Here is a 16,087-nt window from a genome sequence, read left to right as displayed (position 1 = left end):
TAAAGGGGAAAACCGACAGTTGCTCAGCAGCACATGGTTCGGAGAGAGGTATCTTCAAAGGATACTAATGATGCATTAGAATTAGGGCATCCTGACAGTGAGGTTCCAATAATAAGAAAAGTAGTCCAAGTGCTGTAACTAAAAACTCACCTGAACTAAAAAATTCTAACTTATCCCTATCAATTAAAAAGCAGAATGAAAATACAAACAAAAAACAAACTTTGAAATGTTTGTATGCTAATGCCAGAAGCCTAAGAAGTAAGATAGGAGAATTAGAATGTATAGCAGTGAATGATGACATAGACTTCATTGGCATCTCAGAGACATGGTGGAAGGAGGACAACCAATGGGACAGTGCTATACCGGGGAACAAATTATATCACAATGACAGAGAGGAGCACCCGGGAGGCGATGTGGCACTTTATGTCCGGGATGGCATAGAGTCCAACAGGATAAACATCCTGCATGAGACTAAATGCAAAATTGAATCTTTATAGGTAGAAATCCCTTGTGTGTTGGAGAAGACTATAGTGATAGGAGTATACTACCATCCACCTGGTCAAGATGGTGAGACGGACAGTGGAATACTAAGAGAAATTAGGGAAGCTAACCAAATTGGTAGGGAGGTAATAATGGGAGACTTCAATTACCCCAATATTGACTGGGTAAATGTATCATTTGGACATGTTAGAGAGATAACGTTCCTGGATGGATAGCTTTATGGAGCAATTGGTTCAGAAACCGATGAGAGAGGGAGCCATTTTAGATCTAATTCTCAGGGGAGCACAGGATTTGGTGAGAGAGGTAATGGTGGTGGGGCTGCTTGGCAATAGTGATCATAATATAATCAAATTTGAATTAATGACTGGAAGAGGAAAAGTATGCAAATCCATGGCTCTCATGCTAAACTTTCAAAAGGGACTTTGATAAAATGAGAAAAATTGTTAGGAAAAAACTGAAAGGAGCAGCTACAAAAGTAAAAAGGTTGCAAGAGGTGTGTTCATTGTTAAAAAATACCATTCTAGAAGCACAGTCCAGATGTATTCCACACATTAAGAAAGGTGGAAAGAAGGCAAAACGATTACCGGCATGGTTAAAAGGGGAGGTGAAAGAAGCTATTTTAGCCATAAGATCTTCATTCAAAAATTGGAAGAAGGATCCAACAGAATAAAATAGGATAATGCATAAATGGCAAGTAAAATGTAAGACACTGATAAGACAGGCTAAGAAAGAATTTGAAAAGAAGTTGGCCATAGAGGCAAAAACTCACAGTAAAAACTTTTTTAAATATATCCGAAGTAGAAAGCCTGTGAGGGAGTCAGTTGGACCATTAGATGATCGAGGGGTTAAAGGAGCACTTAGAGAAGATAAGGCCATCAATGAAAGATTAGATTATTTCTTTGCTTTGGTATTTACTGAAGAGGATGTTGGGGAGGTACCGGTACTAGAGAAGGTTTTTATGGGTAATGGTTCAGATGGACTGAATCAAATCACAGTGAACCTAGAAGATGTGGTAGACCTGATTGACAAACTGAAGAGTAGTAAATCACCTGGACCAGATGGTATACACCCCAGAGTTCTGAAGGAACTAAAAAATGAAATATCAGACCTATTAGTAAAAATTTGTAACCTATCATTAAAATCATCCATTGTACCTGAAGACTGGAGGATAGCTAAAGTAACCCCAATATTTAAAAAGGGCTCCAGAGGCTATCAAGGAAACTACAGACTGGTTAGCCTGACTTCAGTGCCAGGAAAAATAGTGGAAATTATTCTAAACATCAAAATCACAGTACATATAGAAAGACATGGTTTAATGGAAGAAAGTCAGCATGGCTTTACCCAAGGCAAGTCTTGCCTCACAAATCTGCTTCACTTTTTTGAAGGAGTTAATAAACATGTGGATAAAGGTGAACCGGTAGATGTAGTATACTTGGATTTTCAGAAGGCGTTTGACAAAGTTCCTCATGAGAAGCTTCTAGGAAAAGTAAAAAGTCATGTGATAGTTGGCGATGTCCTTTCGTGCATTGCAAACTGGCTAAAAGACAGGAAACAGAGAGTAGGATTAAATGGACAATTTTCTCAGTGGAAGGGAGTGGGCAGTGGAGTGCCTCAGAGATCTGTATTGGGACCCTTACTTTTAAATATATTTATAAATGATCTGGAAAGAAATACAATGAGTGAGATAATCAAATTTGCAGATTATACAAAATTGTTCAGAGAAGTTAAATCACAAGCAGATTGTGATAAATTGCAGGAAGACCTTGTGAGACTGGAAAATTGGGCATCAAAATGGCAGATGAAATTTAATGTGGATAAGTGCAAGGTGATGCATATAGGAAAAATAACCCATGCTATAGTTACACAATGTTAGTTTCCATATTAGGTGCTACAACCCAAGAAAGAGATCTAGGCGTCATAGTGGATAACACATTGAAATCGTCGGTTCAGTGTGCTGCGGCTGTCAAAAAAGCAAACAGAATGTTTGGGAATTATTAGAAAGGGAATGGTGAATAAAACGGAAAATGTCATGCCTCTGTATCACTCCATGGTAAGACCGCACCTTGAATACTGTGTACAATTCTGGTCGCCGCATCTCAAAAAAGATATAATTGCGAAGGAGAAGGTACAGAGAAGGGCTACCAAAATGATAAGGGGAATGAAACAGCTCCCCTATGAGGAAAGACTAAGGAGATTAGGACTTTTCAGCTTGGAGAAGAGATGGCTGAGGGGGGATATGATAGAGGTGTTTAAAATCATGAGAGGTCTAGAACGGATAGATGTGAATCGGTTATTTACTCTTTCAGATAATAGAAAGACTAGTGTGCATTCCATGAAGTTAGCATGTGGCACATTTAAAATTAATCGGAGAAAGTTCTTTTTTACTCAACGCACAATTAAACTCTGGAATTTGTTGCCAGAGGATGTGGTTAGTACAGTTAGTATAGCTGTGTTTAAAGAAGGATTGGATAAGTTTTTGGAGGAGATGTCCATTACCTGCTATTAATTAAGTTGACTTAGAAAATAGCCACTGCTATTACTAGCTACGGTAACATGGAATAGACTTAGTTTTTTGGGTACTTGCCAGGTTCTTATGGTCTGGATTGGCCACTGTTGGAAACAGGATGCTGGGCTTGATGGACCCTTGGTCTGACCCAGTATGACATGTTCTTATGTTATGTTCTCCTCACCATCAGGCACCCAAGAAATGTGGCTGTCAGATGGTTAGGAAAATGAACACTCAATTTTATGAGTGTCCCTTTTCCTAACCTAACTGCAGCACCCTTTTTTTTCTTTTTTTAGGATTCTCCTTTTTCAGTTCCTCTGACTTAATATTACCACGATATTAAGTCGGTGGAACTACAGAAAAGCAGTATTTTCTGCTTTTCTGTAAACTTTTTGGGTTCCTCAAGAATTAAAGCCTGCTCTGGGACAGGCATTAATTGATGAGGGTAAAAATTGTGCATGCCAGGCGCACATTTTTTTTGCCTCAGAGGGAAATAGTTAATAGCCTCATTAACATGAAGTTACATGTGATGAACGCAATTAGCTACATACTCAGTTGGGCAGGCATTTTCAATTCGCTAACCCCCATTTTGCATTGGAGGTTATGGACGCATATTCAAAACACTTGTCCATTTACGTATTGAGCTGTGCGCTGTGCGCTGTGGCCAGCTCATGGTTTTGTATTGGCCTGTTTATGCTAAAGAGTGTCTCACTGTAATAGTATATTAGGGACGTATAGTCACTTTAAGCAAGTAAGGAATCCAAACTGAATTAGGACATTTTCACTGCAGATCCAGTACCCCAAAAATAATGAAAATTTGTATTTGTATTTTTTTTTCAGATTCCCATTGAAGTTTATGAGTCAAGCAAAACTGAAAGGTATCTTTTTCTACTCAAGGCAAGTTACTGAAGCCAGTGATGTCACTCTGAATCTAGACTGAATAGAACCAACATTTGAAGGGACAAAAAAGAAGCAGGATCAATCAAGGACAAGCATTTATTTTTTTAACCAGCATATCCTGCCTGGGTTGCCAAATGGATCCAGATTATCAGGATAGGTTGATCCAGACCTGGTTGGGCTCGACCACCTGCATGGACTTGTAGATCTGGTGTCCCTTTTGATTTCCCTAAGAAAAGCAAGACTTAAAGTCGATGCATGCAGTGGGGTGGATCAGTCTGTTCGAAAATCTGGAGCCATTTGGCAACCTTAACTGGCATCTGCATGCATCATAGTGACTTCCTCCTGAAACCAAATGCAACTTTGGCTGGCACCACTTTAATTCACTTCTAGGCTGAAAAGTACAGAGGAAGGTTGTGTCTTTTTAAAATCTCTGAGCAAATCAAAATGTTGGAAAACAGAAAAGAAAGATAGGAGAAATTAAAAGTGAGGCCATCTCTGCTGCTGTGCTTCTTGTTGCACAGTAAGTACAATTGTATGTGTAAATGTACAACTATGTGTGTAAATATTCTGTCTGTTCAGAGTTACAGAATTAGCACTTTTACAGCTGTGTTTTATCATTGAACAGGTAGAAGGAAGAGACCATAAGACCAATATTCAAAGACATTTAGCCAGATAACTCATAAGTTATTCAGTTAAATGGGGAGTTTTAAATATCCTCCTTGCTTATCCAGCTAAAAGCCAAATAAGAAAGGAAAATGTTGGGTATGTTCTGGGATGGGGATGAGGTAGCCAAATAACTTATCTGGCTAATTCCGATATTTGCAGTTAAATAAATAAGATATTCAGCTATCTTCAGAAATGCTTCAGAGCAGGTCTAAAAATAACCAGGTACGTGTGCTTGGATTTCTTTAACTTTAACCAGCTAAATTCAAATGATATGGCCAGTTAAGAGTGGATGATGTTTAAAAAAAGTAAAAGGTTGCGTTACAGGCCTCCTACCCCAATTCTCCTGCCCACTTTCCAGTTAAATGTATAATGTCCATAGCTTTACTTTATTAACAATTCTACAATCTTAGGAGGTGTGGGGAGAGAAAGTTGGATTTTCAGGCCTAAGTCCTCTACCCTAGACTTTTATTTTGGAGGCTTTGGGTGGAGACCAGCTTGACTGCAAGAGGCATTATACATTTAACTGAGGTGGCGGTGGGATGAGGGAGAATATTGGGCCAGGAGGCCTGAAATACAGGCTCTCTTTTTTTTAACATAGCCTTGGGACTTAACCAGCTATATCCTTTGAAGATAGCCAATTAAAGGCAAAATTATCCAATATCCGGGTATATATACCTGGATTACTTTGAAATCAAGCTGGTAATATTCACATTTATAAGGGTGATTGAATAAATCAGTCAATGAAGATATTTTTCCAGCATCTCCAACTTTTATTCACAGCGTACAGGAAAAGTTTTAGGCCCCCCCCCCCCAACTCGGATCATGTTTCACCAAATGGGCTGCATCGGGAGGGACCAGAACCCAAATTCTTAACTAGTTGTATTGCGTCCTAGCAGGTTGCAAATCAGTCAGATCCATACACATGTAGACAAATGCTAGATGTGACTGGAGTTTCAAAAATGGTAATCAAGGAACAAGGGAAAGTTAAATCAAGAGGCAATTGTCCATCTGGAAAAAGGAATTTACTGTGTACAAACAGATGGAAGGAGCGGATGCCCGAACCGGCACAGAAGAGACTGCACAAAGCACTGATGGTGCAGTGACATCAAAGCAATTTTTGGGCAGATCACCATCGTAGTGGGTATAAAGAAATGTCTGCAAGGGCATGGAAAATATCTTCATTGACTGATTTATTCAGTTACCCTCATAAGGATCCTAGAACCTTTAGTGCTATACCATTTCTATTTGGTTTGTCACCATCTAATATACCGCTCATCTCTTCCACTCCATTATTCACAATATTCAAAGTTAGCCATTTAACTTTCAAAGTTATCCAGCTATATATAGTCAGATAGCAATTCTTGGAGATATTCAGTGGGGCATTATCCTTCTGAATATCACTGATAACTTATCCAATTAACTTATCTGGATAAGTTCTCCATTTTAGAATTTTGGCCTCAGTATGTCTTTCTGTGCACACAGGGTAGTGCAGCAGAGATTTATTTGAAGAGCTGCCGTGTGAATATTCAGAGGCCAGTATTCAAAATCCTGGAAGTTAGCTGATTAACCAGAAGAGAGGAGTGCAAGTGACCATAGAGAGTGACCAGTCCAGTCCAGGCGAGAGTGCTGAGAAAAATATGGGTAATTGGCTGGAGCAGTCCAGAAGGACTGATCTGTGGACAGCTTGAGAAGCCCATTTTTTCTACACTCTTGTAAGTGTTTCTGGGGACAGGTGGACTGCCAATGTTTAATGAGGGTTGGCGCAGCCCTGAAATACAGTAATGGGTCTTACTGCTGGCAAGAGAACCACTCCAATCATTTTTGGTGGTGGTAAATAAGTAATTGTAAATAAATAAATAAAAGGAGTACCTAAGCTGGCTTACTTGGAAAACGGGAGATGTAGAATTTTCTTCTTTACATTGAAAAAAAAAAGAGAGCTTTTTTTGTTCTCATCATTATTCTCTTTCCCTTATTGGGAATTAATTTGCCTGAGGAAGAGTTGGTGTCTTCAGGCTGTGCTTAGGCTCTGCCGTCAGGACTGAACTGAGGTCAACTGATCCCAGAAAAGACAGTTGGGGAGTCACAACCACAGTGCATTTAAAGGAGATAGAAGAGGAACAAGACACTTGTATAAAGTATCTTACATTTCACCATTGCATTAAATCAGTTGTGAGCTATGGATTTTTCAAACTTTGTGTACTTTGTGTTTTGCAACATTTTCTGGGCCATGCTGATTTTGTCTTATGTTGCAAGCCTCAATTCTGTCTTTAACAGACTACTGTAATTTGTAAAGCCATCTGTGTTCATGCTTCATCATTACGGGCTTTGCAGTTGTTGCAGAACTCAGCTGTGTTCCTAATTTCAGGGAGATGACACAGAGATCACACATAACTCTAGTGTTGATGGACCTTCATCGGCTCACTCTTCAATACAGAGTGCAATATAAAATCACCACGATGGTCCATAAATAATTAATTCAGTTTCACTGCCTTAGACTAATCCATTATTGTAGCTGTACCATGTTGTATCGGTGGACACTTAGTCTGGGGTGAGATTGGCTCTACGTGCAGGGAGGAGCTGTGCAGGTTCTTACCACTGGCCGATTGAACCAGACAAAGCAGAGACTGGTCTGGAGCTTCACTTTTACTGACCCACATGCTCCTTGAGTTGAGCCTTTGGGTGCCAGGGCCAACAGGATTTAGACGAGAGTATCTGCTGATGACAAGGGTCATAGTCCAAGGCCAGACTGGGGTCATAGTCAGGTGGCAGAATTAAGTGTCCAAGCAAGGGTCAGAGGCAGGCAGTGATTAGGCATATTGAGAATCCAGGCAAGAGACAGAACCATATATCCATTCAAAGGAGAAGAAAAGGGATGGAAAGAGCCAGAGCAGGAAGGGTAGACAAAGACATGAACAAGTTGGGCAGATGAAGGCGATTGTGGGAAGTTTATTCCACTGAATATCTGGGACAATTATCTGGCTATCCAGAGCCGCATAACTTGTCTGCCTAGTGGCATACTGAATATTGACATCATAAAAACTAAGGGGCAGATTTTCAAGGATTTACGCACATAGGGGGGTTATGCGTGCTGGGCCTATTTTCAAAAAGCCCGGTGGCACGCATAAAGCCCTGGGATGCGTGTAAGTCCTGGGGCTTTAAAAAAATGAGTGGTCGGGGGCGTGGGCAGGGCGGGGAGGTCTGAGGGCAGGGCGGGGGCATGGCCAGAGGCCTCTGCAAGGCTCCTGGGCTGGGGGATCGGAGAGGCCTCAGAGGGAACGGGGAAAGCCAGCTGGTGTCCCCGAGGGCTCGGCACGTGCAAGGTGCACTAGTGTGCACCCCCTTGCGTGCGCCGACCCCTGATCTTATAACATGCGCATGGCTGCATGCACATGTTATAAAATTGGCGTACATTTGTGTGTGCCGGATTTTACGCACAAATGTACACCGCGCGCATACCTTTTAAAATCTGCCCTTAAATGTATTCCATTTGAAATTAGGAATGAATCTTCAATGACTTATGCTCTTGCTTTAGTTATACAATGTTAGGTTTTATCTTAGGATTTACCACCCAGGAAAGAGATCTAGGTGTCATAGTGGATAGTACATTGAAATAATCAGCTCAGTGTGCTTTAGCAATCCAAAAAGTAAACACAATGTTAGGAATTATTAGGAAGAGAATGGCAAATAAAAGGATGGATGTCATAATGCTTCTGTATCGCTCCATGGTGAGACCGCATCTTGAATACTGTGTGCAATTTTGATCACCACATCTCAAAAAGGATATAGCTGCATTGGAGAAAGTGCAGAGAAGGGTGACCAAAATGATAAGGGGCATAGAATGACAGCCCTATGAGGAAAGGCTAAAGAAGTCAGGGCTGTTCAGTTTGGAAAAGAGACAACTGAGGGGGGATATGATAGAAGTCTACAAAACAATGAAAGGACTTAAAAAAAGCTAATATAAATTAGTTCTTTACTCTCTCAGATAATAGAAGAACCTGGGGGCACTCCATGAAGTTAGCAAGTAGCTCATTTAAAACAAAACTAAGAACATTATTTTTCACTCAGTGCATATTTAAGCTCTTGAGTTCATTGCCAGAGGATGTGGTTATAGCATTTAGTGTAACTGGGTTTAAAAAAGGTTTGGATTTTAGTTTCTAGAGGAAAAATCCATAAACTGCTATGAATTAATAAGCAATAGTAGCTTGTGATTTATTTAATGTTTGGGCATTTGTCAGGTACTTGTGCCTTGGATTGGCCACTGTTAGAAACAGGATACTGGACTTGATGACCCTTGGTGTGACCAAGTGTGGCATATCTTATGTTCTTATGTTCAGAAACCTAAAACATTTGCCATATTAGTCAAATAAATTATTATTGGCATTTCTTTCTATAGCAATCAAGTAATTTTCTTTATTTTTACTTTTACCTGCACAAATCTGCTCCTGGCTGGTATTGTGATAACCGGGAATGAAGGAGTGGGATTAATCGGAGATCACACCACCTTTTCTCCCACCTTAGCCCTGGTGATGCTGGCCATGAGGAACATGACAAAGTATCCTGTAAAAATGGACAAACTCATGAGACCTGGTCTTTTGAAAGTTGTATAAATGTCTTTGATGTTCTAAATCTTGGCACTAATACAATTAAACTTACAGAACTTGGATGTCTTATAGAGCTCCACAAAAAACAGATAGACAGCTAAGATAGGAAATGTAAACGGTGATAACTTTGATTAGTGGTTCACAGAAAGGGTGTCAGGAAGCTGGGAAAAGTGCTGGACTTCTTGTACAAAGATAGAGGTAATCTGGACCTCTCAGTCATCCAATCATATTCTAATTAAACTAGGGGAAAACGATTCCTTTTTTTTGAAATTTTAGCAATTTTAGCAATGCAAGTAAAACCATATAAATAGTCACTAGACATAGTTAGGTTATTCAATCAATATAAAAGTATGTAATATAATCCAAAGTAAGTCCCCACAGAAAGCACCAACATTGATGAAACATATAGTCATAAAAGACCCCACAACAAAGAAATCTACCATATTTCAGGATTTGTTTTTCTGGTTTCATTGTAAAAATTGTATAAATTTAATTAAAGAAATAACTTATATTCAATGTGCGGAATAATAGAAAGAATTCATGTGATTTGAGTTCTGTCACAAAATTCCTGCCATTACTTTCAAGTTAATTTGTCCAGAAATTACTGTTTTCTTCATACACGTTGATACAATATGTTATCTTATGCTGTGCATTATATCATTTTAAGGACTAACTTTTCTTAACTCAATTTCTAATGGTATCTTGGATATTCTTATGAAAAATAAGATACATTTTAAAACAGATGTATAGTTTCTACCTTTGAGTATTTATTTATTTTATTGAAATCTTTTATTATACCTGTATTGGGTCAACCATTATAGGCCATTTCCGCTGTGTCGAAGGACTGCATGCTGGCAGGCTGCCAGCAGGCACAAAAGGTATGATACAACTTTTGGGGGGGGGGTTAGAATAGGACTGGGGGGGAGGTTAGAGGAAGGGGTGGGAAGGTAAGGGTAGGGGGAAGGGATCAGGGGAAGGCAGCATCGCTCGGCGCATGAAAGATGCACAATTGTGCACCCCCTTGCGCGCGCTGACCCCTGATCTTATAACTTGGGCGCGCCTGCACGCGCAAGTTATAAAATTGGGTGTACATGTGTGCGCGCCGTGTAGCGCTCACACGTGTACGACCGCACACACCCTTTTAAAATCTACCCCTATATTTGTTTGGTGGACAGCATTTTCTAAGAGAGAAAACACATAATATAATATTTGGATGAAGAGTTCATACCATGTATTAAAACATTTTAAAAATGGGATGTCATTTTGGAAATCATTTACAACTTGGTTCATTGAAATTCATGACTGAAAATTTATAGTCACAAAATATCTGTTGATCTTGGCAAATAAACATTTTCAAATTCCTTGTTTAAAAAAGCATTACTCAAGTGCCCGTGTATTTCAGAAAAACTGAATAAATCCACTTTACGTGGATTTTTAGGCTGGCTCTGCTCTGAATCACCTTATTCTTTATCTTTTTCAATACAATATGCTTGAGCATCATTATCCCATATTGGATTCTTAGAGTTGCTTTCTGACTGTCATCAACATCTGGCATTGGAAAGAGAATTTGATCTGAGAATGATCCAACTGTGATATCATCTCATACTATGAAAAATAATTTAAAAACAAGTGTCTACACTACAGCAACTTTATTATCTAATTCAAGTGAAAGGAATCAATGGGGAAACAAAGAAAAATACATGAAAAATTGAAATCTTTCATTTATTTCACAAAAAACCACATTTATAAGAAAATAACGAGGAATACAAGAGATTGGGAATTTTTACATATGTTGAAGTTAGAAAAGAACAATAAAAGTTTCATACAGATTGAATATTTTGGCAGGCTTTAGGAAGAGAATGCCAACACAATGGCTCATACAATGAAAGCAGGATTTTAGGAGGTCTGTCATGCATTCGGTTTTTTCACCTATAAACATTCACCAAGAAGAAAAGAAAATCACTTACATTATTAAGTTCATACTTCTCTCATAACCCTATATATAAGGACTCATTATGATCTTTACCTACCCAGTAGAACTCTATCCCAAGCATCATGGCACATATGTTCATACAGTAGTCTCTGACTAAATACATAAGTATCATGGCCAGACCCATCAAACTTGGCAACCACATCTGTCACCTAGTCTGAGTGTTTGTGAAGAACATGTTTGAATTATGTATGTGTACACTACCTTATATTATTGAGAAATGTCTGAAAATAGGAGCACTAGCTAATAAGTAGTCAGTAGTCATCTTTATCAATGTAGACATGCAGTATATCAGTATTGTATGTCGCTTTTAATTTCATACATTGGTGGGAATTTGTTGTCCCGTGGGTATGTGCATTGTGTTTTTAAATATGATAAGTGGACATGGAAAATAGAAATTATGTAGAGTGCATATGTAAGTATGGGAAAAACATGACAAAAGTGTTTTGGTTCATTACAATGGAACTGAAAATTTAACTCATCTGAAAAGTCATTAACATTTCTAAATGTTTTTGAACTTTTTCTGATATTTTCATTTTTGGATTATGCCATCATTTTGCTAGGGAGCCACCAGCTCCCTAGTATTTCCCCTTGCTTGTTACCCCTTTAAGAACGTTGGGCCAGATACATCCATATTCCTCCCTCCTGCCAGAAATCACAATCATATGTGGAAAAAAAGGATTTGCATTCACAAAAAAGCCGGGGAGTAGCTTGCTTATTGCGGCGTTTACTACCCCAAACCAAATAAGACTGATACTTCACTTTCAATGCATATCCAGCATAGCTCTCTGCTTCACCGGCATGGGGGAATCAAGAAAAGAGGATTTATATTCAGACAACAACCAACAGACTGAATTGCATAGGTGGGTAAACAAATAAGTGTGGGAATAGCTTGCTTATTGCGGCAGTTACTACCCCTAACCAATTAAGCTAGATACTTCACTTAGATGCAGCTCCAGCACTGCTCTCTACATCAATGGTGGGGGTGGAAGGTAACTAGAACCAAAAAGCTACAAATAAGGACCAAGAGTAACAGATAAGTATGAGAAAGAAAAATAAGTGTGAAAGCTTGCTGGGCAGAATGGATGGGCCGTTTGGTCTTCTTCTGCTGTCATTTCTATGTTTCTATGTTTCTATGTGGTATTGACACTTCTTCCCACTTACTCAAAGTAAAAATCAGTAACACCCCTCTCGGGATCTCCCTCACCCCATGTGCATGAAATCTTACCTGAAAAGTTTCCATAAAGTAGCTAAAAGGTCAAAAGCTTTGGTCCTCCCAGATAAGCATGCAGTGCTGCTCACAGCAAGATTGTTAGTGTATATTAACAGAGTTGATGTAAGAGTTCTCCTGTATTGCTTTATCAACAACTCATTGGCTTAGGGGTATTGGGAAGTTGCAGTTGGGTTGGAAGGGCGGGAGTGGAGTTTCTGCATGGGTTGGGAGGGTTGGGATCAGAGGCAGGAGGAGTCAAGTATTGATCTAACAGCAATGCTGGTAACGTGCACTACCAATGTTGTTATCAGAGTCTTAATACGTTTGGGGTGGCATTCTGTACTTGTAATGCTGACAGCATATGATATGAAAATTGCAGTCAGTGCAATTCTGGACACTGCTGGGAGTATGGTAAGAATCTACCGCCTCCCAACTTGGGCTTGGAGGTTTTGGGGGGTTGCAGGTGGGTGAAAAAGTGGGGCCCGCAATCCATGGCCTTTAATTTAAACATACAGGGGTGGCTGTATTAGAAAGGGGCTGGGGCAGAAATGTTTTTAATCATTATTGGAGGGGTGGGTAGGAGGAGAGACAGTTTTAGTGCCTTAAATTCTGATTCGAGTTTTTGGTTGGAAAAGAGGGGATCCCAAAAGGGTAGAGGGCATCAGTCTCCCCTTTTTACTATTTAAATTGGCCAGAAATAAATCTTTAGGGTGGCTATTGGACCTTCCATATTACTATTTAAACTAGATGGTGGGGACTGTGGATTCTGCAAGCGGCTGTCTGACCCCCTAGTTAACTATGGATGATATTTACTCCTGCCTGATATGCAACTGTCCAGCCATACCCCCTCCAAATGGCGCAGCATCCAAGCCTTTTTCTTCAGATCTTCAATCTGTACAGATGAGAAGTTAGAATGATATGGTCTTAGTTTTATGATTATAGGTACCATGACAGCCAGAATAGCAGGCTTCATTTCAAGCCAGCTGACTGATGACCCATCCTAACAGAGTGTATTCTCTGTCCCTTCTGACCTATATATAAGCTATTATGTTTCCATCCTTCCATAGCCTGTCAATGCAAACGACACTTTAATGCTATGAGCTGTAACCTTGGCTGCCTTTTGCCCAGAGTGACAACCCCTGGAGTTTTCATAGTGCCATAAGGGCATTGATACTGTCCTGTGAAGCTCCTTGCAGCTCTGGATATAGGGCTATATACTGCCCCAGTGTGTCTATTTGTAGGAAGCTTCTTAACAACTGAAAAGTTTTCCCTGGCTTCTATGCAAAACAGAGTATTGAGTGCAAGAACTTCCATCTAGTTCATGTCATTTTGCATATGTGCCATGGTTGCCATCTTTTTATTATTATTATTATTATTATTATTTGACTCCCTACTTCCCTCTAGGCATGTACCTCCCTGGGGTAGGGGATGCCAAATTTAAATCTTGTTTCAGGCCCTGAGGGGCCTGGCTCATGTGCCTGGTGTTCCACCAGACCCCTTGGATGAAGAAGAGTGAGTCCTCGTTGGCCACAATTAATGTTGCCAGCCTAGCTTTCTCCTTGGCATAAAAGTTTGTCTTTCTTTTGTGCTGAGGTGGCCGTTTTGGAATGAGCCTGCCCATGCATAACTGGAAATGTGTGCACATGCTTGAAATAGTAATGCATGTACTAGAGATCCCAGAGTATACGTGAAATAGTGTATATGTACTTTGGGGGGTGGGGGGTTCGCGGAGGAAAGTATATTTTAAAACCTGTACAGATGGCTCCATGCAGGTTCTAAAATACTTGATCAAATCATGTGTATAAAGGGCCACATGGATATGTTTGAACGTTCATCTCTCTCTTCATTCATCCAGTTCAACATAAAAACAGTAACTGTACCATAATCAAATCTAGTCCACAAAGTTTTGATTCGCTAAAAGATTCTGAAGGAGAGAATCTTTTCAAATCACAGAAAACTCTATTTTAAAAAAATAAACAAGATAAATGATTGTGAAATTGACCAAACTGCACATAACTCAGATATCTGTGCATTTATATTTCCCAAGTGTACTGTTTTATTACATAAGTAACTGGTTATATTTAGAAAAAAAAATATATATATATGCAAATAACTGTGTTGTATACAGATCAGTAAACTGCTCCAGTATTTGTTTTGATGACTTTTAAAATAGAGGCTTAATGTCCTTGACTACATAAAGTGCTGTGCAATTGACAGTATAGAAATATTTTGCTGATTAATATTTATATTCAGTTTGACAAAACAGCACCATCACATTTATATTTAATACCTAGGAGACACCTAAAATGCTAGGATAAATGGAAATATTGGTACAACTTTAATATGTACCTTGTAATCCTGGGGGGCATGATAGTTCATTAGGGAGGGAGTTCCAGGTGACTAGGGTTCAGATAGCCAGAATTGTACTATAATTATGAGAACTCAGACACAGAAAAGAGACTCAGTAATTGTATAGGCAGCAAGGCAGAGATGATTGCAATGGTAGTGCTGTATTCCAAGTAATATGCCCACCAATTTCCAGTAATGAGCTGGAGGTGGCTCTCAGGAGACCCTTGTTAAATTGTTTTATGATATCAAAGAATCTCACCAAGGAGACATGAGTTGGCAAGAACCCTTTGATAAGAAATTGATAGCATATCGCTGCTGATTTCCCTTTGTTTCATCATAGTAAAACACAGCTCATTTTCTTCAAATCGATGCTCCTAGCAATTCCTCTACTAGTGGTGCTGATTCTCCTTTTCCAGCCCAATAAGATTTGCACTTTTAATTTTGTTTTCTGTTAGAAAATATTTCATATAAATAGAGGGATGTTGTTGACATTAGTTGTAAGAGAAAAAAGTTAACAATGAAAATACTAGCAGTAAGATAATCACACAGGCAGCAACAGTGCACCTACAGGTAGAGGGTCTCAGACCCATAGAGACAAATAGTAGTGATTGCATGCAATTTGCATTATAGCGGTATAATGCTGCTATGTCAAACAGCAAGGCAAGTGGACAGCTTCAACAATCAGTACAGTGCACTTTAATATGAAACATTATTATACAAGGCATGTGGCTGCAGTGTTTGTACAAGAAAAGTGTCTCGAATCTCACAAAGCAATTTTTCTTGATTGTTTTTTTTTTCTTTCTAACATGTTATGGGTAAAGCAGAAAGAGAGAAGAAAAATGAGCCAGGATGACAGCAGCAAGAAAACCCTCTTTTGGAAAAGGTTGCAGGACAAAGAAATGAGTCTGGTTTTATCTGACATTTCCAAAAATGCTAATATAACAGCAGGTTATTACTCTTTGCCCATCCCATTCCTAAAATCATCATCATTGAAATAATAATATTTTTAGACTGCCAAAGGTTAAAAATGCAAATCTGTCCCTACTATTGCACAGCCAAGTTCCCAATCTCACATGAGCCTAGGCAAAAAATGTCAGTCATAATGTCAGTTACAGAACTCACAAAAATAGAAAACCAAGATTGCTCACACATAGCTCGATCCAGTATCGTCCGCTCGAGGATTGCCCGTCTGTAACGTGCTCGTAGCGCACAATTCGGGCGCGCAAGGCAGTTCGGCGATACAGTGTCCAGTTTCACGCGTCCGTATCGCTTCTGAAAACAGACGCATAACCCTTTCCGCACCCGGCATGTAAATGAACGAAAAAGCTGTATAATGAAGGAATTAGCTATTCCCCTGCGAT

At 39.4% G+C, this 16,087-nt stretch overlaps 1 protein-coding gene across 1 annotated transcript in view; it reads right to left on the bottom strand.

Annotated features, from left to right (window-relative positions):
• Positions 1-16,087, bottom strand: part of SNTG1 (syntrophin gamma 1) — a 2,212,578-nt gene that overhangs the window by 598,953 nt on the left and 1,597,538 nt on the right. Inside the window, exon 13 of the mRNA XM_029591258.1 lies at positions 9,000-9,130. Within this exon, the coding sequence (XP_029447118.1) occupies positions 9,000-9,130 (131 nt within the window). The remainder of the gene's footprint in view (positions 1-8,999; positions 9,131-16,087) is intronic.

Source organism: Rhinatrema bivittatum, chromosome 2 (genome assembly GCF_901001135.1).
Source record: "Rhinatrema bivittatum chromosome 2, aRhiBiv1.1, whole genome shotgun sequence".
NCBI lineage: Eukaryota > Metazoa > Chordata > Amphibia > Gymnophiona > Rhinatrematidae > Rhinatrema > Rhinatrema bivittatum.
The sequence above is the reverse complement of the archived record's forward strand: the minus strand, read 5'-3'. Positions and strand labels throughout refer to the sequence as shown.